The following is a 23787-nucleotide window of genomic DNA, read 5'->3' on the forward strand; positions in this document are numbered from 1 at the left end:
ATTGCTTGATTGTTTAGTTATGTGTTTATTTATTTAAAATTAAGCTTTGCAATTTATTCCCTCAACCTTGGAAGACATGTCATTTCCACTTCCTTTCACATGACAGCCTATCTATCCTCACCGTCATCTACGGAGTGTGTCGTACAGTACAGCACAGTCTGTCACTTGACCACATTATGCATTCAGACTCAGGGATCACGAATACGACACCAGCTCGCCTTCGAGTCCGTTGCGTTCTGCCGCAGATGGAATCATTCGATGGGATCGGCCAGCCTCAATGCTTGTTAAAGTTGTTAGCCTTATCGCGGCAGGGATCGCCCATAGGGACGACGACCCATACGACGGAGCCGGTAATTTCGCCGTCATTCCTTTTCCGTCGTCCAAGTTTATTTTTCCCTCCTAACCCTATCCCGGCTCAGCAGGAAATTGGAATCCTGCGTGTCCATCACACCTTGCTGGTTATGGACAATTCGCCATTGATTAGCCTACCGAAACTAATCTACGCCCAATCATGAGCGTTTGTTTCATTGACACCCAGGTACGACTCCGTACGAAGAAAGTTGTGACTACTACCTTCTCGTCGTAGTGGAGATAGTTCTAGAGCTAGCTCTACATACTAGGTACATCATGCAGAGTAGTAGGCAAAACAACCATAAATATGAGCTCTCCCCCGACAGATTCTGGGCCCTTTTTACCCAGCTAGTCCGGCCAAATTAACCCTTCCTCACACATCAAGATGCTTGTTCAGTCCTTGATCTCTGCGACTTTGGTCGCTACTGGTCTTCTCGTCGAGAGCGCGCTGGCTGCAGGACACCGCGTTCCTATCTCAGCTAAAGCTCAGCGACGATATGATGATCACTACAGCGCAATGCTCGGAAAGCGGACAAGCCCTTCTAAGAACTCCACCAAGGATTTCCGTTACTTGACGCCGAAGACGAAGCGTGAGTATTAATTAGTGTTTAAGTATCATTGTTCGAATGTATTCATACTTACTGACCGACCACTGGTTTCTAGCCTACCAAGTCAAAAGTCTGCCCGAGGTCAACTTTGATATTGGTGAAATGTACTCGGGTCTCGTGCCCATTGAATCCAACGATACCTCTCGTCAACTGTTCTTCATTTTCCAGCCCACAGTCGGCGAACCCGTCGACGAAATTACTATCTGGTTGAATGGCGGTCCAGGCTGCAGTTCCATGGAAGGCTTCATCCAGGAAAATGGTCGTTTCGTTTGGCAACCGGGTACCTATCTGCCTGTCGAGAACCCCTACAGCTGGGTCAATTTGACCAATATGCTCTGGGTCGACCAGCCCGTCGGCACTGGATTCTCTATCGGCACGCCTACCGCTACCTCCGAGGAGGAGATTGCGCAAGACTTTATCAAGTTCTTCAAGAACTTCCAGAAGCTGTTCGGAATCAAAAAGTACAAGATTTACGTCACCGGTGAGAGTTATGCCGGCCGTTACGTGCCTTATATCTCCGATGCAATGATCAACGCAAACGATGCCGATTACTACAACGTGAGCGGTGCTCTCCTGTACGACCCCGTCATTGGCGCATTCGACACCGTCCAGTCGCAAGTACCAGCCTATCCCTTGATCGTTCAGAACAACAACATGCTCAACTTCGACTCCAAGATATTGGCCGAGCTTAAGGAAATCCACACCTCTTGCGGCTTCGACAAGTATATTGAGAAATACCTGACCTTCCCAGCATCCGGCGTCCAGCCACCCATGAAGTACGACGAGAATTGTGATATCTTTGACCTCGCAATTCAATACGCCTTGGCCATCAACCCATGCTGGAATATTTACGAAATCAACGCCGTCTGCCCTCTTCAGTGGGATATTCTCGGTTTCCCGACTGTGTTGGATTACTTGCCTGCAGGCGCAGAAATCTACTTCCAGCGCAAGGATGTTGTCAAGGCTCTGCACGCCCCGACAAACATCACCTGGAACGAATGCTCCCTCAAATCCGTGTTCGTCGGCAGTAACGGCCCAGAGTCCGAGGGCGATACTTCCCTGGACCCCATCCAGTCCGTCCTCCCCAAGGTCATTGAACACACCAACCGCGTCCTCATCAGTAACGGAGACTATGACTTCGTTATCATGACCAATGGTACTCTCCTGTCGATTCAGAACATGACCTGGAACGGCCATCTTGGATTCACCAAGCAGCCTAGCACACCCATCAACATCACCTTGGTAGACTTGCAGTATCAAGATGTCTTTGCAGCGAATGGCCTGGCTGGCGTCGATGGTCCACAGGGCATTATGGGTATTCAGCATTATGAGCGTGGCTTGATGTTTGCCCAGACTTACATGTCTGGCCACATGCAGCCAGAGTACCAGCCGAGGTCGGCCTATCGCCATTTGGAGTGGGTGTTGGGACGCATTGATGCGCTCTAATAATCTCAGTAGATTAGTGGATACGCTTTTCATGTACAAAATTATAGATAAATATTTTTTTGATAAATGGTCTTATAATAAGAAGGTTGAGGTTCATTCCAAATGCCGTTTACAATCGGGTCACACAGGGTTGGTACAAGACTAAATAAAAGCGGCAGTCAGCTTAACAATTGCACAACGCTTATGTAGGTACCTACCCGGTGCCTAGTACAGTATGAATATCTTCTCAAAACTAAGAACTACATGTCCGCTTCAATATTTTCCACCTATCAAATATGTCAAGTGAAAAACGGCCTTCTGCCTCGCCATCCATGGCTTTGCCGGCCACATCCAAACCAGTCAATGACAATGTTCTGTATCGGTATTCAACACTTCTAGCGATCAATTTCCTCAAGCGGATTCGGCCTCGCGAGGGGATCGTCCTCATGTTAACGGACAGAGTATGTGTCAAGTACGGGCGCTGCGTACATTTATCCGAAGCATCAACAATACATTTTCCTATCGCAACATACATCTCTCCCTGTACCCAAAGTTTTATGTGCTTTTACTCATTCTGAGCGGACGTACATTGTGATGGAAAGACTTAAGGGAGACATAATCGGCAATGGATGGATTAAACGAAGCAACGCGTCAAAAATATTTTGGAGATATTTGAATAGTCGCGGCTCGTGCTGTAACTTATACAATGATCTTCTTCCGCTCCATCAAGTCATATGTTGGAACCTTTTCTCATAGACTCCTATAGATATACACGACTTGTCTGGTTTTGTTCTTCAATTGGCCTGTTCGGCATCGGCCGCGCCGAATGTAGAAATTAGGGCTACACACATTCTATAGAGGTTGCACCCACATCTTCATCAACTCCACTCAGTGTGTGCCAATTTAAACTGACTTTACGTAGTATCTAGCTTCTCAAGGCTATGGAGATCGTCAGATCCGCACGCTAGACGTTATTATCTGGGGGGCACCAGGTGCATAGATAGTCAGAACTTTATCGTTGGTCATGTTGTGCATCCAATCTGGCTACCAAGACCAATATTAAATCCTGAGGATTGTCTATTTCGGTCGTATTATTAATATTCATTTAATACGCCATACAAGTGTGGACCTGTATTGCTTCTTGTATATTCATACATACATGTGAGTTGTACAAACGACATGGCCGATGCTTAGTATTGTTCAGGGACCACTCCTTAGTATTGTTCTTTTCTACAGCAAACACTCCAGAACAATGGTCCACTCCCAGTTTGGTAAAGATTGCTGAATTTTCGGATTTTCATTAGTTGATATTGATGTAAAATGATGCATCACTTTTTCATATTATCCATAGACTCATCTAATATTGTAGATAAAATACATATTGTTCTTCGTTATACCGTACCGATTTTTAAGGTTGATATTCTTCTGCTCTCGCCATCGTTTGATGTTTTATTTATATCGTGCTTCCCATTATCATGAAAAAAGTGATGCAATGGATGTTCGCCTCAAGTACTGTTGTGATACTTCAATGTTAGCTAGGGAACACCACATTCTCCACGGGTATATAAAGAGTACAACGCCGCTGAACCGTGTAACGGCTATCCCAGCTCTTTCCCTTCTTTTCTTCCTACTCTAGGATATTGTTCTCAAGAATTACTTTCTCTTCTTTTCTTTGCTTGCCGTCTTTCTTCGCATGACGGCTTCAATCAACCGCTTCGACAGCATCGTCATCTTCATCACATCTCGGAGATCAACTACTCACTCGCCTCTTCATCGACTCAGTCGGAATTGAAACAGAATGTCATTCAATCCCTACGAGCAAAACATCACATTGACTGCCAGCGACGGTAGCGCTATGGACATCCCCCTTCCTTATTTCGACGAGTACGTCCAGGAAGGTGTAGTCAGCTGCATCAACTATGGCTGCCAACTCGGAGCTACCATCGTCATCTTTGTGCTCTTGTGCCTGTTGACCAGGTCCAAGAAACGTTCCTCCATCGTCTTCTGCTTGAATATAACTGCACTGTTGTTGAACATGTTCCGTCTTATCTGCCAGGTCCTGCTTTACACAGGTGCCTGGTTTGAGACCTATGCTTATTTCACCGGGGACATCTCTCGTGTCACTAGAGGCGACTTCGCGGACAGCATTCTGGTATCAGTCATGGATTCTCTGCTGCAAGTTGTCATGGAAGCTTCACTCGTCACGCAGACCAATGTCGTATGCACCAACATGTCGCGCTGGCAAAAGACTGCCATCCTCACTGTCTCGGTCGGACTTGCGTTTTCCAGCATCGGCTTCCGTATGGCTCAGATGGGGTTGGAAAGTGTTCTCATCGTTGAAAACAAGCCTTTCGACGAATTCCTCTGGCTCCAGAAATTGAACACCATCTTGACCACGACGAGCATCATTTACTTCAGTGTCGTCCTCATCTGCAAGCTTGGATACACCATTTACCTACGCAGGCAGCTCGGTGTGCATCAATTCAGTCCTATGCAAATCATCTTCATCATGAGCTGCCAGACCATGATTGTGCCCGGTAAGTTCTTTGATCCTTTCACATGAGCATTGACTAACATATATTACAGCCATCCTCTCAATCTTGCAATTTTCTTCTGTCAACATCCATCATATTAACAACGACGTTGTCACCTTCGTGGTGGTTTCGCTGCCTGTGACAACCCTGTGGGCCTCCAACGTACTGCCTGGTCGCGCAGCCGTCCATGACGCTGAATCCGGTCCTCCTCTCTGGAACAAGCTGTCAACACCGCGACTCAACAGTGTGGGTTCTGACCAGTTTCGTAGGAAGCCAGCATCGCCCAGCAACCCCATAGCATTTCCCTCCACCATGAATTTCCAGGGGTCGGAGCTGGCCAAGTCTGTTACCATTGGTACCAGACTGGAGGGGTCAATCAGTCCTTGACCAAGGATTTCATTTTGATGTGCTTAACAATTCGTTCTAGAAATACTCTTATCCCTGTTTTTATGGCTGTACTGCTAATATTAGCTCAAACATAGTATTAAATAGATAATCTTTAACCAATTGAACCCGGTGCCAATGTATCGAAGCCGTCCATTTGTCGACTGCTCAGACCCAGGGTAGATGAAGAAGATGAAGTTCAGTCCGGACTGAGGGCAAGAACAAGATCCAAAAACGCCAAGCCCATATCCGCCTTAGGAACCAGGCATCAACACCAGGCGCCGCGGGGAAAGCTCATCTGTCAAAACAACCGCGACTTCTCCAATCAATTCATCCTCGTACCACCAGTGCCTCTCTTGCAATATGGCGGCTGTGCCGCAATCCACGCTGACATGGCTTTGGAATGTGCTTATAAAGGTATTTTTTTTAAAACTCTACCCGATGGCTCATGGATTAATCTGACATCCACAGAACCATTATGACCCCAAACAGACCTACCGTGATCCCAATCGCACATACCATGATGTCGCTCGAGCGCTGGCGCAATGCCCTTCCCTTGGACCACGGACAGATGTATACAGTGAGTATACAGAACTAAGGATGGGCAAGAAGTCTACCTGCTAAGTAGCTGTCTAGCATATGAAAATGGCACGCCGTCGCTTCTCCTCCACCTCGTTGGTACCTTGCCGGTCTCATTCCGTGGCAACTCGTATAATATCCCGATAGACACTTGGATTCCAAGCGCATATCCTCTTGAAGCTCCGATTGTTTATGTTACTCCGACACCAGATATGGTAGTCAGGTCTGGACAGCATGTCACGTTGGAGGGACGAGTATACCATCACTATTTAGCGCATTGGCATGAAACATGGGATGTGAGTAGCATCGGCCTTGCGTATTGTTGCGAATAGTGTAACTGATTCGTCTAGCGATCATCCATTGTCGAATTATTTGCAATTCTACGAGATATCTTTTCCAAAGAGCCCCCAGTTAAAGGTCGCCTTCAATCAAGGCAACCCGAAACCCCGCGATCAGGTCCTCCCCCCGTCCCTCCACTTCCTCCAGAGCTTTCTACATCGCCCAGACCGGCCGAACTACCTTCTACACAACCGCAACAAGCGCCCCCAAGACCGCCTCAACTCCCCCCAAAGCCTGGCCAAACCGCGCGAGTACAATCCCCGCCCGCAGCACACACACCTGGACCAGCGGTTCCCCCATTACCTCCAAAGGCACAGAATGGCCACAATCAGGAATGGTCAACTCCTATAAATGCGGCCACAGCTCAATTAAATCGATCCGCAAGTTTACGAAGTCAACAGTCGCCTGTGCATGCAAACTACCAACGAGATCCACATACGGACCACCCTCCGGTCCCTGTACAAAGTCATGGTCCTTATCAGCCCCAACAAATGCAGAGTCCTCGACAGTATGCGGCACCACAGCCTCTGCAAGGCTACCAACAGGCTGTGCATCAACAACAATATCCATCACAAGCGGGCGTACCATTTCAGGGTAATCAATACCAGCCGCCCTACCAATCCCCTCAACAAACGATGACCGCACCGAAACCACCAAAGCCGCAGACTCCTGATTTACTCACTTCCCCATTCGACGTTGAATTACCATCTATAACCCCAACGGGTCCCCCACCGCCTGTTCCACCAAATCCTGAAAAGGACGCGCTCTTGCACACGCTGTCCCGGACATTGACCGAAAACCTGCAGGGAAATGTGTCGCAGTCCAAATCCGCTGTGACCTCTCTACAATCGCAATCCCAGGCTTTGAGTTCCGCCATGATCACGCTACAAGGCGAACTTGCGACATTAAACAACTTCAAGGCAACAATACAATCCAATATAAACATCCTCCAGCAATCGCTCCATCGTGCGGATGCAGTGATAGCAGACGCCAAAGCTCGCACTGGTCAATCAGGAACGGGTACTACAACCGCAACTGGACTTCCTGCCATAGACGATGTACTCGTTGCTCCGACAGTGGTCGGAAAACAACTATACGATTTGGTAGCCGATGAGCGAGGAATCCAACAAGCCATCTACGCACTACAAGCGGCGCTTGTTAAGGGGGTAATTGGTGCCGATATCTGGTCACGTCATACACGTAGCTTGGCTCGGGAGGCGTTTATTAAGCGTGCATTAATCCGGAAAATTGCGCTTGGAATGGGATTGGATTTGGGAGAAGATGCTCTCCGGCCTGAGTCATGACATGAGTAATCAACATTATAACTAAATCCATGACATTCTGTCTTCTATCACATGATTTCTCAAAAAAAGAGAGGGAAAAAAAAAAGGAACACAAAAGAAATCTAACTACTTTTGTGCTTGATCACAGGTATAGTAATCATTATTTATGCCGAACAACAAAGTACCTCGGCTCAACCCGTGTATAATGCGCTGTGATTGGCCCGGATGTTCCCCTTCTCACTTACGGCCGTACTCAGCCCTAATTCTTCCTTTTCGGGTGGATCAAGCTGTGGATCTCACTAAACAATTCGTCGTCGAATGATATTGTGTAAAGCGATCAAGGCCATCCCTGATACGAGTAGAAGAGGGCAAAGAGGCTAAACAAGGTATTAATAGAGGGCCTGAAGATGACTGATCGGGCCGAATTGAGTGGATTGATGCCACTTTATGGTAACGGTTGTGCCGAAATCCAACGGGATATGGGTCTCGTACGTATATCTTTCTTTGTGCTTACGGCATTCAGAGTAGGGGGAACTAGGGTGCCAAGTGGATGTTCTTTGGGAGAGAAAAAGGACTAAAGAGAATAATATACTCGTAGTATATAAATCGGTCTGCCCCTGTTTTCTACATTTGTGGTTGATCATGACATAACATGCAAAAAGTACATAATCTTAAAAAATGGATAAAGAATCAGAGACCACAATCCAAATCCCTCCTCTCAAACCTCAAGTCGACTATGTCGACTTTGACGGTCCCGATGATCCATTACATCCTTGGAATTGGCCAGTAGGCAAAAGGTGTGTGTTGTCCTCCCTTCAGACATATCATGAGACTAACAGCCACAGACGCTTCATATCTATCCTCCTCGCCCTCTCAACAATGGTCGTCGCAGGCGCAAGCGCCATCTTCTCCTCCGCCATCCCCTCCATCATGGTCATCCACGGTGTAGGCCGCGAAGTCGGCACTCTAGGCGTATCGCTGTACGTTCTCGGGTTCGCCTTGGGCCCCATGATCTGGGCTTCTTTCAGTGAACTCAAAGGTCGCTATTTACCATACAACATCTCCGTGTTCGGGTTCTCCATATTCTGTTTTGCAACTGCTAGGTCAACGCATGATCTCGCATCGATTCTTATCTGTCGTTTCTTTTCGGGACTGTTTGGTGCTGGACCATTGACTCTTGCTGGAGCGGTGTTTTCGGATATGTATACGCCGCAAGACCGGAATACGATGATGGTGCTGTTTTCGTTGACGGTGTTTATTGGACCTATGCTCTCGCAGCCTATTGGCGGGTTCATTGTCTCTAATCCTTCTCTCGGATGGGAATGGACTCAATATCTGCCCGGAATTTTAGGTAGTGCCTCTCTTGTCGCTTTGGTCATCTTTCAAGAGGAGACATACTGGCCGATCCTCCTCGCTCGAAAGGCGGATCGCCTGCGCCGAGAGACGGGTGATTGGTCTATTATCGCGGCACATGATACTATCCTCCTCGACCCCAAGACTATCATTAACGAGTACCTACTCCTGCCACTGCGCATGCTCGCCTCAGATCCCATCATGCTGTTCATGTGCACCTTCGGCTCTTTCGTGTATGGTCTCCTCTACCTGTTTTTGACAGCCTACCCCACCGTCTTCCAATTAGTCCACGGCATGAAACCCGGCGTCGCCGGACTCCCCTTCCTCGGCATTGTCGTCGGTCAATTATTCTTCGTCGTGGTCATGGCCCTCTTTCAAAAGCTATGGCTTGCCCCACGCATGAAGGCCAACCAAGGCCAGATGGAGCCCGAATGGGTTCTACCCATCGCTATCCCGGGAGCAGCCTCGTTCTCGGTGGCGTTGTTTTGGTTTGGTTGGTCGGGTTATAAGCGTAACATTCATTGGGTGGTGCCTACTGCTTCGGGAATTTTCTCGGGTTTTGGGTTACTGGCGATGTTTTTGCCGTCGATTTCTTATGTGGTTCTTGCTAGGCCGCAAAGGTGAGTTCCCCCCCCCTATCCTTTATTTTTATAAAAGATTGAACTAATGAGATGATAGAGCTGCTTCGGCCGTGGCCGCACATACATTTCTGCGATCCCTGTTTGGGGCGGGATTCCCTCTTTTTGCGCCTCATATGGTACGGGTTCCCTCTTACATTTATTAATTGACCTATAACTGACTGGCATGAATAGTACCAAAATCTAGGCATCGAATGGGCAAGCACTCTCCTCGGCTGTCTGGCCGCGCTGATGATTCCCATCCCTCTGCTGTTATACATTTACGGCGCGAAGATTAGGCAGAGAGTGAAGATTGACTATTAATTTGCTCAACTCGAGTAACTAGTGATATGACTTGAAGATAACGTATTGGCGTTCCGTTTGGATTTTGGCATGCATCATTATAGAATAGACATGGGATAGATGGATAGATAGATAGATCGATAATGATTAATACATAGACAAATAGATCAGAGAACATGATTCGCATTCATTGCCGTCTACAGGTCAGGCTAAGCTGAGGTAGTGCTATCTCTCCGAGATACCTAGGTATATCCATGGATGTATGGCATGACTTGTACATCATCGACTGTAAGATATATGTACTTACTCAATGCATTCAGCACCTGTGCAGCCATGTGGAAACTGGGACGCGAGCCCAGTTGACACCTTGGAAGGACAACGTCTCATCGATGAGCCTGAATGACTGCTTCTTAAAAATAGCCTACCTACTCATACTCGTAGTAGTCATATTCATACTCAATCAATCTCTAAAAATCCTTTCTTCGTAACTCGACCCCAAGAGAGACTAGCGTGGTGGATACTACGCAAACATCTTAGGGTTAAGTTTCCCGAACAGGAAACCCCTACTGCGCCTCTAGGTCCCTGAGAAGACCTTCTAGGCTCCTTCGTTATTGTTCGTACCATCATGCAAAAGGAATGCAAGTATCTTGAAGTTAGGCATATAAAGGCGGTGCGTATCTCCTCAAGAATTATCAATAAACTAATCAATTCAGTGGACTACATTCTCATTATCCTTCCAAAAAGTAATCGAGGAAAGTTTCAGTCCATCAACATGAAGGCTATATATATCCTCTGTTCACTTGCAGTTACCATTGCTACTACAGCTGCAACAAAGACTTGCGCCCCTTTCCCCGCTACAATGGACATCTTCACCTCCGGCTTTGAGGAACCTGTGCCTCCATTGGTCAAATCCAAGTACAATACCAGTTTCATCCAGCACAAATGGTGACACCAGCCCCATTGATACAGATAGACACCCTAAATATTTTGCTGATGGCTCACGGACAGGAACTCAAACCTCTCTCACATAACATCCGGCTACATCTACAACCTCCCCGACCAAGAGCAAGTCATCGCCAACGAAGCCTACGCCGGCAACCTCGCCGCATCCACATTCAACTATGCAAACATCTCTCAAGATGGCTTGGTTGACAATATAATCATTTACATCCCCATTGATGGCAACGATACTGCTAGCTCTGCGATGTATCGGGGATACGTCAATCCTGGGTTTCCGCTCATCAAGGATGATTTTTTTGGTTTCCAACGGGGCTGCGTTTGGAGGATTGGTGCGGAGGGAGCTGTTGCCTCATAAGGTTGCTGTTGTAAGTTTCTCATCAATAGCTTTTTTTTCTACTGGATTTGAAAAATGGATACTGATAATTGGTAGTGGAATATCATGTACCAGAACGTTATTCCCGTGACAGTCTACGTCGATACTTGCGGTGTCGTCGTTGGTTATGACTTTTTCTCCCCAGTTGAGAGAACTTATGTGATAACTATGTATTTTAACATCCAGACTGACTAGAGTTTTTTTGTTGGTAGTTTTCTAACGATGTGGTAAATGTCAAGGTTATAATAGGTAGATTAGTCATTTATTATCCATTTTCTGTGTAGGAGTCGGCATCGTGAACAGGAATATGCAAAAGGGGGGGGGGGGGGGGGGGGGGGTGAGGATGGCCTGTTAGAGGGAGACGGGATATGACGGTGAATAATCAAGATGTATAGAAATAGGGTTCTGCTCTATGTGGTGTTCTAGCTAGGGCAAGCTTTAAGATTGAATCTAAATAGTAAAAGGTGGATAGGTATCAATATTGAACTGGCATCATATAAAATAAACCTCGGGAGGGCTCTATACATGCATAGTTGACATGTCCCAGGTGTGCAGAGGAGAGATATAAAAACGGATAACAATTACCAACCAAACAGGTATTATGGAAGATTCTTCCAAATTTCGCATCTATTATCATTCGAAACTAGTCTGATAATTAGTACTAGCAACACAAGGTAGCATTTCATTAGAGTCATTGCCGCAACATTGAGCACGTATAGAAGATACACGTAAAAGTAGTAAACAATCGAAAATAGAGCGAAGAAGGATAGATATAATATATGTATAAATGCCGCTTGAATATACACTTCAAAATTAACGGAAGGGTGGTCGACTTCTATTGCATTCGGACAAAAGGATGGCCTGGGCGTGCAAGGTCTGATTCGTAACACAGGCGGAGGGGGGCAATTCCAAACGTGCGGTAACAATAAAACTATGCATTGGCAAGCGTAGTCCTTTTAATTGAGCTTGACATAGTTTCCTATCGACAGAGTTAGCACCGACGTCAAGTAAATATCAAGTAAAATTCAAAGGGGGACTAACCTGGGAATTGTCCTTCTTTCCCATGTGCCTTTCCTGTCCACCATTCATTTTCATTGCTCGTACGTTGAATGATCTCAATAACATCACCGGCTGAAAAGCTGAGATCACCATGTGCTTGAGCCTCGTAGTCATACAACGCAGTCACAGTCTCAACATTCGGCTTGGACAAGAAGCCTGGTTTCGGTTTCGGTGGTGGCGGAGCTGGCTTGCCTTTTGCTGCTGCAGCTAGACTGCTACTAACAGTGCTGTTCGCACGGCCGATTAGAGTCGTGCCTGCGGCGCCGCTAGGTGAATATGGTGGAGGAGGCTTTTCTGTAGCGTCTGAGGATCTGCGAAGTGATGAAGAACTAAATCTGTTCTCGGAAGAGAGCTTCTCCTTGGCAGAAGCTAATCTGGAAGTTTTACGACCGCCAGCAGTTTTGTAATGCACAATGGTGAGTTCTTCGGCTCTCTCCTTTGCGTCTCCTTTCTTGGCCTCGTACGCCTCCTCAATATCGCGCGTTAGGTCGAAGTAGCCAATATTGACGCCCTGCATTTTCTCATGCAGCGTATAGAACACGTTCAGTTGCATGTAGTAGAAAGACTGGAATAGCGGTCTAATAAACTCAGCTTCTAACTGAAAAAGCTTCGGCAATTCCTCCTTCAACAGGTCGTTGTAATGATTGTATTCTTGCGTTGCTTGATCCACATCGCTTTCTGCCTTGTACAGCGCTTTTTCGTCCTTTAATGACTTGTCTTTTTTCTCTTCAAGCTTCTTGAGTGCTGCCCGGTGCCTGTCGTAGTCCAGTTTCTTGTGTTCACGCTTGACAGTCACTTTTCGGACAATTTTGATAATGTCGAGAAGCTCATTAGCCGGGCTAATAATTCTCGTATCGATCATCTCAAGCTCAGGCGCCAGTGTTTCTTGCAAGTCTCGCACAATTGCCTCGTATTCTTCGCACGCCTGAATTCCTGCGGGGTTGCCTTCAATGGTGTACGTACTCGGATCCGAGGCCCGGCCCGAGATGGGTTTGTATAATTCGGTCATTGCTTTGGAAAATTCGATCTGATGGTTCAACATTCCTGTCTTTCTTAGCATATGGATAGTGTAAAATGAGGGGGAAATGCGTACCATTGATAGCGTCAAAGTATTTCTTGGAGTCATCGTGCAGTTTCTTGGTTTCCTTTTCCAATTCTTGGAATCTTCGCTCGGCATCAATGTAGACGGGATCCTTAGTGTTTTCTCCAATATTGAAGCGTGCTTTGAATGTTTGCGGTGCTCGCGCAAAACTCTTGCCCAAGCCTTTCAGACTCATTGTGTACTCACCCCGCAGATGACGGAGTTGGGTACAGCTGATTCGGAAGAGTCGGGTTTGCTGAGTAGGCGGATGTGAGGTTCAGTTCGAAGCTGTTGGAGTGAGTATTGTTATACAAGGAAGAAACTCATGCAAAATTCAAAAGTGCAAAGCGTGGCACAGGCGCCTGGTGTGTAGAGAATCAGAGCAGGTTGGCAGAGATGGTGCCATACATACTAAGTCATAAACTCTCACAATTGGCAGGCTAACTGCTTATGGTGCGTGGCTGAGCCAAGCCTATGACATAATCGACGATTTAGGCATGAACGTTCAGCTCGATTCAGGTGCATATTTCCGCTGTACTGTACGTACGCCTCCATAGCCCAATCAACAGTTAAGTTACACTACAGTTGATCTTGTGCTACTTATTCCTTTTCGTTCCGTGTCTTAAGATGGAGGGGAAACGCAGATGACGCACGAGACAAGCTGCCTTCCCGATGCGGTCGCACTGCCTGAGGCACCGCGCGGCAGTTCCGAGATCCGAAGCACGTGACCTCGGTTACCGGCTCCGAATCGACAAACAGCTCGTCTTGCTGGCTCTCTTACTGGAAGGTTTACTCCGTATGACCACAACCACATGGCCGCATTGGAATAAATATCCGTATCTAGGTAACTAGTTTGTGTAAATAATGCTTCGTCTTGGCGTCTTTCAGCTCCTTTAGCTCCTTCATGCTGTACAACCGAAGCAAAGAGCCAAAGACCGATGATACTAAAGCCGAGCGGAGATACCAGCCTATTCGGACATCAGAGACCGAGACCGGAGAAACCTGCCAAGCCCCAATCCCGAGGAGACGCTTAGACGAATAGACGAAAAAAACACTTGCTCACTAATCATCACTGCTCCATCACCACCTCTCATCCTTTCTCCTCTCTCCTCCATTTCATCACTCCCATCACTTTTCTATGATACCCTATGATTGATCATTGTATATAATCACATAATGTCTCACATGGCATCGAATGCCCTCAGACAGGCGTCGCGAAGCTGTCCCAGACGCCTGTCGTCTAGCTTCTTGAGAGTCACCTCGCCACTTGCTGGTCGGATGGTCACAGGTCGAAGATATGTCTCAGAATCCAAGGTCGGTAACGCGCAGGTCAGCGTTGACACGGCTATCAAGGCTGAACAGAGGAAATTCATGGATAGCACGGGCGTTCAGCCTCAAAATGTAGAACTCTCCGCGTCGTCGGTGAGCGGTGATGCTGCCATGAGCCCGACCGCGGGTATCCTCAAACAAGCTACCATTATGGATGAAGGCAACCGACCTATTTATCTCGATATGCAAGCAACCACGCCCACAGACCCCCGCGTTCTTGACGCCATGCTTCCTTTCCTCACCGGCCTATACGGCAACCCTCACTCGAGAACACACGCGTATGGGTGGGAGACAGAAAAGGCCGTCGAGGACGCTCGCGCTCATGTAGCAAGCCTTATCGGAGCTGATCCCAAGGAAATCATATTCACAAGTGGAGCGACCGAAAGTAATAATATGAGCATCAAGGGTGTCGCTCGATTTTTCGGACGGTCGGGAAAGAAGAAGCATATCATCACAACCCAAACTGAGCACAAGTGTGTGTTGGATAGCTGTCGTCATTTGCAAGATGAAGGGTTCGATGTGACCTACTTGCCTGTTCAGAACAATGGTCTTATTAGGATTGAGGACCTCAAGGCCGCCATCCGTCCAGACACGGCTATCGTGTCAGTCATGACCGTCAATAACGAAATCGGTGTCATTCAGCCAGTGGAAGAAATTGGAAAGTTGTGTCGCGCAAACAGAGTCTTTTTCCACACCGATGCTGCCCAGGCAGTAGGAAAGATTCCCATTGATGTTAACAAGTGGAACGTCGATCTCATGTCCATTTCCGGCCATAAGATCTACGGGCCCAAAGGTATTGGAGCGTGCTATGTCCGACGTCGTCCGCGTGTTCGTCTCGACCCTCTTATCACTGGTGGTGGCCAAGAACGAGGTCTCCGAAGTGGTACTCTGGCGCCTCACCTCGTGGTTGGATTAGGTGAAGCTTGCCGTATTGCCAAAGCAGACATGGCCGTAAGTTTTTCATCTCCTTGCTCTCTTTTTGTTCTTCCGTCTGCCTGATTATACGCTTAAATATGCATGGCTTTCTGAGATGGCCTGGTGGTAGCCCATGTCGAAAGATGTGGAACCAGGTACTGTGATCTACGTAGCAGGGGTTATGATTGGACTTGGTCGCTTTTGTTTTTGGTTGATTCAAATTTATCTTGTGTTGAATGGACTAACATTCCTTTAGTACGACACTGCACATGTTCAGAGATTGTCGAAGCGTTTATTGGACGGCCTCTTGGCCATGGAACACACCAACCAGAACGGAGACCCCGAGCGACACTACCCCGGTTGCGTTAACGTCTCCTTTGCCTACATTGAGGGTGAATCTCTTTTGATGGCACTCAAAGACATTGCCCTTTCCTCCGGTAGTGCCTGTACATCTGCCTCGCTGGAGCCCAGCTACGTGTTGCGTGCCCTGGGTAACAGCGATGAGAACGCCCATAGCAGTATTCGATTCGGTATTGGTCGCTTCACAACCGAGGCTGAGATTGATTACGTTTTGAAAGCCGTCACAGACCGTGTATCGTTCCTGCGAGAGTTGAGTCCTCTGTGGGAATTGGTACAAGAGGGTATTGCTCTCGACACGATTGAGTGGAGCCAGCATTAGTGCTTAGACTCTCATTTCCACCTCTTGTCGATTTAAACAGGTCTGCTGATATTACGGATCTCTATGATGCATTGTCTGGACGCTTGGGTGCGATGGTTCGGTTCTGTTTCTTGTTGGGGTTTCAACGGCGTTGACGTGATGCGATGTACACTTTATATGCAGCATACTTAATTAGTGCCTAGCTTTGATCTAGGACTGTACAGAATGAACCTGAACTCTCCCATCGAGCTGTCGAATGATTGATTCCCGCCTGTTATCATATTAGAAAAAAACATGTCGTTCTGGCCCGTAAGCCCTAGGTAACAAACACCCCGAGACCGGTGTTGTAGTTTTCTTTGTTTCCTTTGACAGAGCGGTTGACAACTCGTTAGAATCAAGTGACTACATAGTATAGCCATAACCAAATCATCACTCCAAGTCAAAGACTAAATCAAGCAATCAGTGGAGAATATCGGATATGAAACCTAAAACACTCCAAGCTGTTCTAGATCCATGTGAGCATAGAGCTGGCAGAAACCAAGCTGCTACCGGGGTACTTACAATCTTCTGGATCAGCAGTGGAAGGTGGTGGTGGTGGTGGAGTAAACGCGACCGTCGCAATGAGTACATCACCACGCCAAATGCACATTATTTGCCCTATTTCCCGCCTGCAACATGAATCTCACATGATTCCATGACTAGGATAGGGCGTAACCCTGACGAAGATGACTCGCAGGGAACTAGGTATAGCCTGTAGGTACCTAAGTCTCCGCTCATAATTTCAAACAAGACCGACTTTATTTAGGCAGCCTGTGTGTACCTCAGCAGGAACTCGGTAACGGGGCCGATACAATCGGCAGCTTTCCGACGTCAATCGATTCATTTACGGACTCGGTGGACAATGCTTTTGAGTCTTTCTTGACTGAAACAGTGGAAACTAGCCAGACTATCACAATAAAAAGGTTTCCGATTGGATGCGAGTGTAACAGCGACAGTATTACAATGGACGCGTGGGTCAGCACAGCACGGGTCTACCCGGGCCAATTTCGCTCCGTCTTTTTGTCTTGGACTTTTGTACTGTACGGGTTGTACGATCATAGGATGTGACAAATGCGTCTCTATCGTAGCAAGACGTTAATTGAGTAGCCGCGCTTAGCCGTCATCTATAGGTAACTAGCTAGTCTGTGATAGTCTCACTATGCAAGGGTTGCGGGTAAGTTATTTGATATGTACCGGTAACTAACTACTCCATAGAAGATACGACGTCGCTAGGCACAGAAGTAGTACATGATTCATGCCCTAAGGGTACCCGTACTATCATGCCCTAAGGGTACCTGTATGTATGTAGCTATCCTCCCGTTTACCTATTCTGCACCCCTACAGGAATCTGAACACGCTATGTCTGGTCCTACCCTGACATGGATATGGTCGTTCGACTCGTTCCTAAATTAGCCGTCCTTTTTTGACACCGAGTGGCAGGAACCCGAGGATTCGCAGGTGGAGAACTGGAGACACTCACTCCAATTAGCCTCAGGAGGTCCCTTCTAGGCCTCAGGTGAAAAACTTAACAATGACTTGGGTCTTGGGCGCTTCGTTCACCGAGATGGACTCTTTTGGTGGGGGGTTGCGTGACGTCTTGCTCTTTCTTTGAGTCAGTTTCACCTGTTTGTATCACAAGTGGTAAAATCGATTATTAATTCATGGTAAATTTCGAACCTCCGGGATATATAGCTACCTACCGTACCCGAAGACGAAGACGAAGAGATTATTCCCCTCGGTTCCGGTAAATAGAAAGTTTGCTGACCAGGTTGAATAAAAGTTAGGGAGCACTCTCTCCAGGCTTCCTTTTTCTTTTTCCTCTTTTTAATCTTCTCTCTTTTTTTCTTCTTTTTCTCCCCCTCCCCCGTACGTATAGCCACTTTTTGCCCCGCTGGTCCTGTCAATCCTGTGGGACACGATCAAACCATCAATAAAGAAAGAAGACTAGATACAATTCGCGTTATATTCATCGTCATCACGGACCAAAAGCCGACAGACTCTGGAGCTGATTCGCATCGTCTGATCAGAACACAACAAAATTGTCGGTTCCAAAAACTGAAACAAAATTTTGCCTCCGAATCCGGAGGGGCGACGGCTGGCACGTGACCCGTTGCGCCCTTTCTCGATTGAGTCTTGCCTCATTGATCTCATTGATCTCATTGATCTCGTTGCAATTCTTGTAATTTTATAGCTCTAGTTGAGCTTATCACGCCTTACAGTCTTTCTTTTATTTTATTGTTTGTTTTCCAAACCGTCATATTCACTGCAATGCTTCCGCCAATCCCGATTCTTAGTGATTACGGCATCGATCCTCAGCGTGGCTTCCTCCCCCCAGAATTGCCTTTGACCTCATTACCAGATCCATACTACGCAAAATGGGAGACTGTCATTGAGAAGGTGCAGGCTTTAATACTGAGTCGGAGGATTCGAACGACTGTACAGCGATTACCGGTTTTGTCAACTGCGTATTTGAATACAGAGGCGGAATGGCAGCGGGCATATGTTGTGTTGACTTTAATGTTGCATGCGTACGTCTGGGGTGGTGATATCCCCGAAGAGGTTTGCCTATCTACTCCTCTCATCTTTTATGACTTTCTTCTAATTCTGATATGCTAGAATATCCCCCCTCCCCTGAGTAAACCTCTCCTCGAGGTCTGCGAGCATCTAGATCTCCCCCCAGTCGCCACATACGCAGCAGTATGTCTATGGAACTACAAGCCCATCTTCCCCGACGAGCCAGCCAACGATCTCGACAACCTTTCCGTCATCAACACGCTCACCGGCTCAACCGACGAGCAATGGTTCTATCTCGTCTCCGTGGCCATCGAAGCCCGCGGAGCCCCCATGCTTCCCCTGATGCTAGAGGCTATTGCCGCAGCACGCCGCGGCGACAGTGCGGTAGTGACTTCGTGTCTCCAAGAACTGGCGCAATGCATCACCGAGATTACAGTAATTATGCAACGATTATTCGAGCACTGCGACCCTCACGTGTTTTATCATAAGGTCCGTCCCTTTTTAGCAGGAAGCAAAAATATGGGTGACGCTGGTCTTCCGAGAGGCGTCATGTTTGATGTCGGTACTGGTGAGACGGATTTTAGACAATACGGTGGCGGCAGCAACGCGCAGAGTTCTCTGGTTCAATTCTTCGATATAGTCCTAGGCGTCGAGCACCGTCCAACTGGCGTGGGTCGTGATGGCGGTGCGCAGAGCGATTCAGAAGGCGTTGCGCCCAAACCACGGCACAACTTTATCCAGGAAATGAGACAATACATGCCGCCGGATCATCGTCGGTTCTTGGAACATATTGGCAGCGTGAGCAATATCCGGGAATATGTCGATACGCACCGATCCGATAAGGCTCTTTGTCTGGCTTATGATGCCTCTTTGGCGATGCTACGAGACCTGCGCGACAAGCATATCCAAGTCGTATCGAGGTATATCATTGTCAAATCCCGCGAACAAAGACACAACTCCCTCTCAACCCCTCAACCACCCACGACACGACCAATCATCAACCTCGCAAACGTCAAATCCGGCAACAGCAAGAAACTCCGCGGTACCGGCGGCACAGCTCTTATTCCCTTCCTCAAACAAGCGCGTGATGAAACCGGTGAACCGGCAATCGACGCCTGGGCGCGACGATTACTCAGTAATGGGCCTGCAAGCCGAAGTTTTGCGACCCTGGGTAAAGTCGGCGAACATGCGGATGGGCAGATTGAGATTGTTGGCATGGCTGGGACGTGGTCTATGGATGAGAGTGAGGGGGGAATTTGTCATTGGTAGTTTGCGTCTTTTTGTCTCAAAAAAGGTATGGCGTTTGGGTTCTGGACATACACTATGATAACCATTGTTCTTTTTTTTTTTTTTAAACCGATATCCGTCATATGGGTCGGCATTTTTTCTTGTTGGCGCAGCATAGCTTTCTTTTCGTTACGGAGCATTCCTCTCTTGTTCTACTATGAACTTGCATCATGATTTTAATCAATTATGACTTTCATTCTCATTTCACAAAGTTGGGATATCCCATCTGAAAACACTATAGCATAAAGAAAATACATGGAAGAGAAGTAAAAATCATCATGATGCTAAGCAGCAGCAGTAGTCAGACTTATCATTGCTCACCCTTCTGCAAATCAGCCTCAACGCCGCGTTGGCGCGTCTTACCCTCATCATGCAAATCTTGCCACTTCTCCTGACCCTCCTTATCACCCAAGACAGCCGATCCAAGAGCCCCAACAGCTCCACGGGCACGATCAGTCATGCCCTGACCCAAATCCAAAAGCTGGCCCTTTGCTTGCTGGGCCTTACCGTCGGCATTTTGTTGGATTCCGGTTTGACGCAAGTTCTCGTTTCCGATCAAGTTGCCGAAGGACTCCTTGGCGGCACCGACGGTTTGGTTCCATGACCCTGAGGTGCGGTCTTGGTTGTCACTCACGGCGGCGCCGGTGTTGGGGTCTGCGGTAAAGGGACCCAGGCGGGCGGTGGTGTGGGAGTTTTGGTTTTCTTGTTCGGCTTTAGATTTGAGGGCTTTTGCTTCTGCCTGTTTTTGTTTTATTTGTTAGTTTGTATGTCACACTTTGTGAAGGAGAATGTGAAGGAGGGATGGTGGGCGCACCTGGTCAGCGGGGTTGCCGGTGATGGAGGAGAGGACGTTCTGCACGGCGCCGACTGCAGAGTCAACGTAGGACTGGATGGTGGATGAACCAGGGGCGTCGTTGGAGGACATCTTGATGGATGGATGAATGGAAGGGTTGATTGATAAAACGTTTTGTTGGTTGATTTAAGATTAATTGATTGTTTATGTGATGATTGAGCGATGGAAATGCTCTTGGCTAAGTAGTAACGTCGAGGGTTTATTTACACTGCGTGGAAGAGGAGAAAGGAGATGCTGATGATGATGATGTCTATGTCGATGTCTTTCCTAATCGGGACACAATGGAGGATGACATCATAAAGGGTTCGCAAAGCCACAAGGCCAGCCACACACCCCTCAATGACATCATCCATAACAAATGAAACTACTACGCAGATCTTCTGGATCGAACAAATCAGAAAATCATACTCACCCATGAAGAAGATAATTGTTCTATCTCTATCTATATGACGACAGAGTTCACGATGCTAGACTTTCAATTGGTCTATGGATACTATCAATGGTGCGCTTGACAGGCGTTTACTCTGGGTTAAGCTAATGATATGGTCCCTCCTTCTAGATGAACAATCAATAGAACTTGATCCAGGCTTCTTGAACAGAACCAGCTGCGTGTGCACAGGTAGGTTGAAGAAGTAGATAATATATACTGATCATGGAATTGTATAGTGGAACTGCGTCCAGGCAGACACTTCGCTGTGTGAAATGTTGATATAGGCTAGATTTATATATTTGAGTTTCATGCAAATCCTAGATACAATGTCAACACATTAAATACTTGCACTGACAGTCATAACAACAAATCATAGATTCTTCACTTCTCAAAACCTGAACATTGCATGAACTCAGTATATATTGGACGCATGACTATATCCATACCTACCGACGAAACGGAGTATTGAAAACGGGAGCATGGATACCATCATCATATCCATCAATAGCCCTGGTATCTTTGAAGATTTTGCTGAGACTACTTTTTGCTGTAGTTAGGGGTTGTCTTGCGCGATAACTGCCTTGTGACAAAGTGCTGATGAAAGGAGACGGCCACCGATGTGATACAACCGGTGATGTTGGAATCTCAACTCTTTGACATATCTCATTATAAGGACTGAGCCGGGTTGCGGCGCGGCGTGGTGTCCAAAGATTAGGGAAGCGGGACTCCGAGGTTGGACGAGTCCCCGTCACAGATTTCAATACCGAGGTCTGATGCACCCTTGGTGTCTCAACCGGTTGAACATTCGGCGGAGCTATATGATAGCCATGTTTCTTGGACAGAAACGGACGCTCTGATGTGGTTGATTTTGAGTCCTTATCAAAAGGCTTCGGTGATAAGGAATATAATTTCTGGCCGAAGAGCGTCGTAGGTTCTTTGGGATTAAACACTGATTCAGGTACAGTTGAAAAGCTGCTAGTGACTCTCAGAGTTTGAAATTGATTTTCGGAGAATAGACTTTTATCCATCTGAGGCTGGCTCGGTGGGAGCTGTCTTTGAATCTTTTGTGTTTTCGGCAACGTGTCTGAATCTGTGGGATAACTCTCATGGGAACCACTGAGATTTGTATGTCTATTGTCAGAATTAATTCCAGGACTGGAACCGAGAAGTATTTCGTTTTCGAATGTGCCATGGTGCCTCTGCAATTCATGGCTAAGCATTATAGAGTAATTATCGGATCGATGACTCCTTGGAGATTCCGCTTCCATCTGGGAGTTCGCCAAACGTTCCGCTAAAACTTGGTCATCCAAGGTAAATCGATGCAGCACGGCTATAGGTGAGCTCCGTATACGAGCTTCAGTTTCTGCTAGATCAGCGGTGTTGTCGCAATCCTGAGCTGAACAGCTTTGACTGTCAGGACCGTGAACGAAGCTGTTTGTAACAAGCTCGTTTTCCCTGTTGGACTGCACACGACTGTCCCGCTCCTTTTGCTCTGGAAAACTGTCTCCTTCATTTGCTTCTCCAAACGCAGAAAGCATCGTGTCTGACGACATTGACCTGATCGGCGACTCAGAGTACTCCTGAGTCCTTCTCATTCTCTGAGGACTACTGATATGAATCTTTAGATTCCAATCTGTCCCATCATGACGGCCTCCGCCTGATTGTGGTCTGTCCGCATGTGAAGATATATGTGCAAGGCTCGTAGCATGTTTGGTCATGGCGGTTTTTCTTACTTCATCTTCTCTGGATAATTTTCGTCTCTTTCCTATCCTTTCTTTCTCTTCGATTGGGATGAATTTCATTTGCAACGGACGTGTCGGTGAAAGACCCACCCAGTCTTTCTGGTCGAGAAGATACTTTTTGAGGAGATCGACATAGGCAGTGCTCGATTGTGTCTAAGCAGACACAAATGTTAGTAAAGCGTCGTGTGAATTTGTGAGTCACTGCACCTCTAAATCCCTATTTCCAGCTCCAAAATACCCACTAGTATCTGACGAGTTTGCTTGATTTTGTCTCAGCTTCGAACTTTGAAAGGTTTGATCCATACGAGCAAACGATTGGGTAGACTGGTTATCGGCAATAAAATGAGACGACTCGCCGGACTTTCTTGAGTTGAAGACAAAGGAAGGCTTCTCAATTGAAGCAATCCGCGTCTTCTGACGGGATTCTTGTTGCTTGATGCGCGCACGGGCGAAGTGTTGTTTCTGAATTTTTGAAATAGAATCAGGTCGATTGCGTGACTGACGCCGCAGGCGACCTCCTGTCCAGTTCATGCAGGCAAGTGATGGATGACTGATAAAAAAACGAAACAGATAGAGATGGAACTCTTGCAGCCCATACTGCAGAAAAACGGTGTTATAGTTTGATTTGTTGCGCAAGACGAATCAAGCATAACTCTTTGAGGGGGCGAGGCTTTTCAAAGTTGACATCCAATCCCGTGATCATTTCGACTGCAGTCATTTGAGGCAAGTGCGATCGTCATGGCCTTAAACGGCAGGTGCGAAGTGCCATGC

General features: G+C 47.2%; 10 protein-coding genes across 10 annotated transcripts; 7 read left to right on the forward strand and 3 right to left on the reverse strand.

Annotated features, from left to right (window-relative positions):
• Positions 1-736: 736 nt before the first annotated feature.
• EYB26_000573 (uncharacterized protein) lies at positions 737-2405 on the forward strand (the record flags this gene model as incomplete). The annotated part of the gene is made up of 2 exons (XM_054259889.1): positions 737-941; positions 1015-2405. 2 exons carry the CDS (start codon positions 737-739, stop codon positions 2403-2405), a joined length of 1596 nt encoding a protein of 531 aa, XP_054115864.1.
• Positions 2406-4182: 1777 nt separating this feature from the next.
• On the forward strand, positions 4183-5305 carry EYB26_000574 (uncharacterized protein; the record flags this gene model as incomplete). Its single annotated transcript, XM_054259890.1, has 2 exons — positions 4183-4921; positions 4971-5305. 2 exons carry the CDS (start codon positions 4183-4185, stop codon positions 5303-5305), a joined length of 1074 nt encoding a protein of 357 aa, XP_054115865.1.
• Positions 5306-5665: 360 nt separating this feature from the next.
• EYB26_000575 (uncharacterized protein) lies at positions 5666-7524 on the forward strand (the record flags this gene model as incomplete). The annotated part of the gene is made up of 4 exons (XM_054259891.1): positions 5666-5719; positions 5774-5882; positions 5939-6177; positions 6232-7524. The coding sequence occupies 4 exons, from the start codon at positions 5666-5668 to the stop codon at positions 7522-7524; spliced, it is 1695 nt and encodes a 564-aa protein (XP_054115866.1).
• A 657-nt stretch (positions 7525-8181) lies between these two features.
• On the forward strand, positions 8182-9797 carry EYB26_000576 (uncharacterized protein; the record flags this gene model as incomplete). Its single annotated transcript, XM_054259892.1, has 4 exons — positions 8182-8300; positions 8349-9476; positions 9535-9613; positions 9669-9797. The coding sequence occupies 4 exons, from the start codon at positions 8182-8184 to the stop codon at positions 9795-9797; spliced, it is 1455 nt and encodes a 484-aa protein (XP_054115867.1).
• A 751-nt stretch (positions 9798-10548) lies between these two features.
• Positions 10549-11091, forward strand: EYB26_000577 (uncharacterized protein; the record flags this gene model as incomplete). Its single annotated transcript, XM_054259893.1, has 2 exons — positions 10549-10721; positions 10785-11091. 2 exons carry the CDS (start codon positions 10549-10551, stop codon positions 11089-11091), a joined length of 480 nt encoding a protein of 159 aa, XP_054115868.1.
• A 974-nt stretch (positions 11092-12065) lies between these two features.
• On the reverse strand, positions 12066-13445 carry EYB26_000578 (uncharacterized protein; the record flags this gene model as incomplete). Its single annotated transcript, XM_054259894.1, has 3 exons — positions 12066-12088; positions 12151-13212; positions 13262-13445. The coding sequence occupies 3 exons, from the start codon at positions 13443-13445 to the stop codon at positions 12066-12068; spliced, it is 1269 nt and encodes a 422-aa protein (XP_054115869.1).
• A 1101-nt stretch (positions 13446-14546) lies between these two features.
• EYB26_000579 (uncharacterized protein) lies at positions 14547-16172 on the forward strand (the record flags this gene model as incomplete). Its single annotated transcript, XM_054259895.1, has 3 exons — positions 14547-14563; positions 14629-15529; positions 15750-16172. 3 exons carry the CDS (start codon positions 14547-14549, stop codon positions 16170-16172), a joined length of 1341 nt encoding a protein of 446 aa, XP_054115870.1.
• A 2286-nt stretch (positions 16173-18458) lies between these two features.
• EYB26_000580 (uncharacterized protein) lies at positions 18459-19973 on the forward strand (the record flags this gene model as incomplete). The annotated part of the gene is made up of 2 exons (XM_054259896.1): positions 18459-18749; positions 18807-19973. 2 exons carry the CDS (start codon positions 18459-18461, stop codon positions 19971-19973), a joined length of 1458 nt encoding a protein of 485 aa, XP_054115871.1.
• A 328-nt stretch (positions 19974-20301) lies between these two features.
• On the reverse strand, positions 20302-20916 carry EYB26_000581 (uncharacterized protein; the record flags this gene model as incomplete). Its single annotated transcript, XM_054259897.1, has 2 exons — positions 20302-20730; positions 20806-20916. 2 exons carry the CDS (start codon positions 20914-20916, stop codon positions 20302-20304), a joined length of 540 nt encoding a protein of 179 aa, XP_054115872.1.
• Positions 20917-21662: 746 nt separating this feature from the next.
• EYB26_000582 (uncharacterized protein) lies at positions 21663-23547 on the reverse strand (the record flags this gene model as incomplete). Its single annotated transcript, XM_054259898.1, has 3 exons — positions 21663-21669; positions 21725-23169; positions 23224-23547. The coding sequence occupies 3 exons, from the start codon at positions 23545-23547 to the stop codon at positions 21663-21665; spliced, it is 1776 nt and encodes a 591-aa protein (XP_054115873.1).
• Between the last annotated feature and the right edge of the window lie 240 nt (positions 23548-23787).

This window comes from Talaromyces marneffei, chromosome 1 (assembly GCF_009556855.1).
Source record: "Talaromyces marneffei chromosome 1, complete sequence".
Lineage (NCBI taxonomy): Eukaryota > Fungi > Ascomycota > Eurotiomycetes > Eurotiales > Trichocomaceae > Talaromyces > Talaromyces marneffei.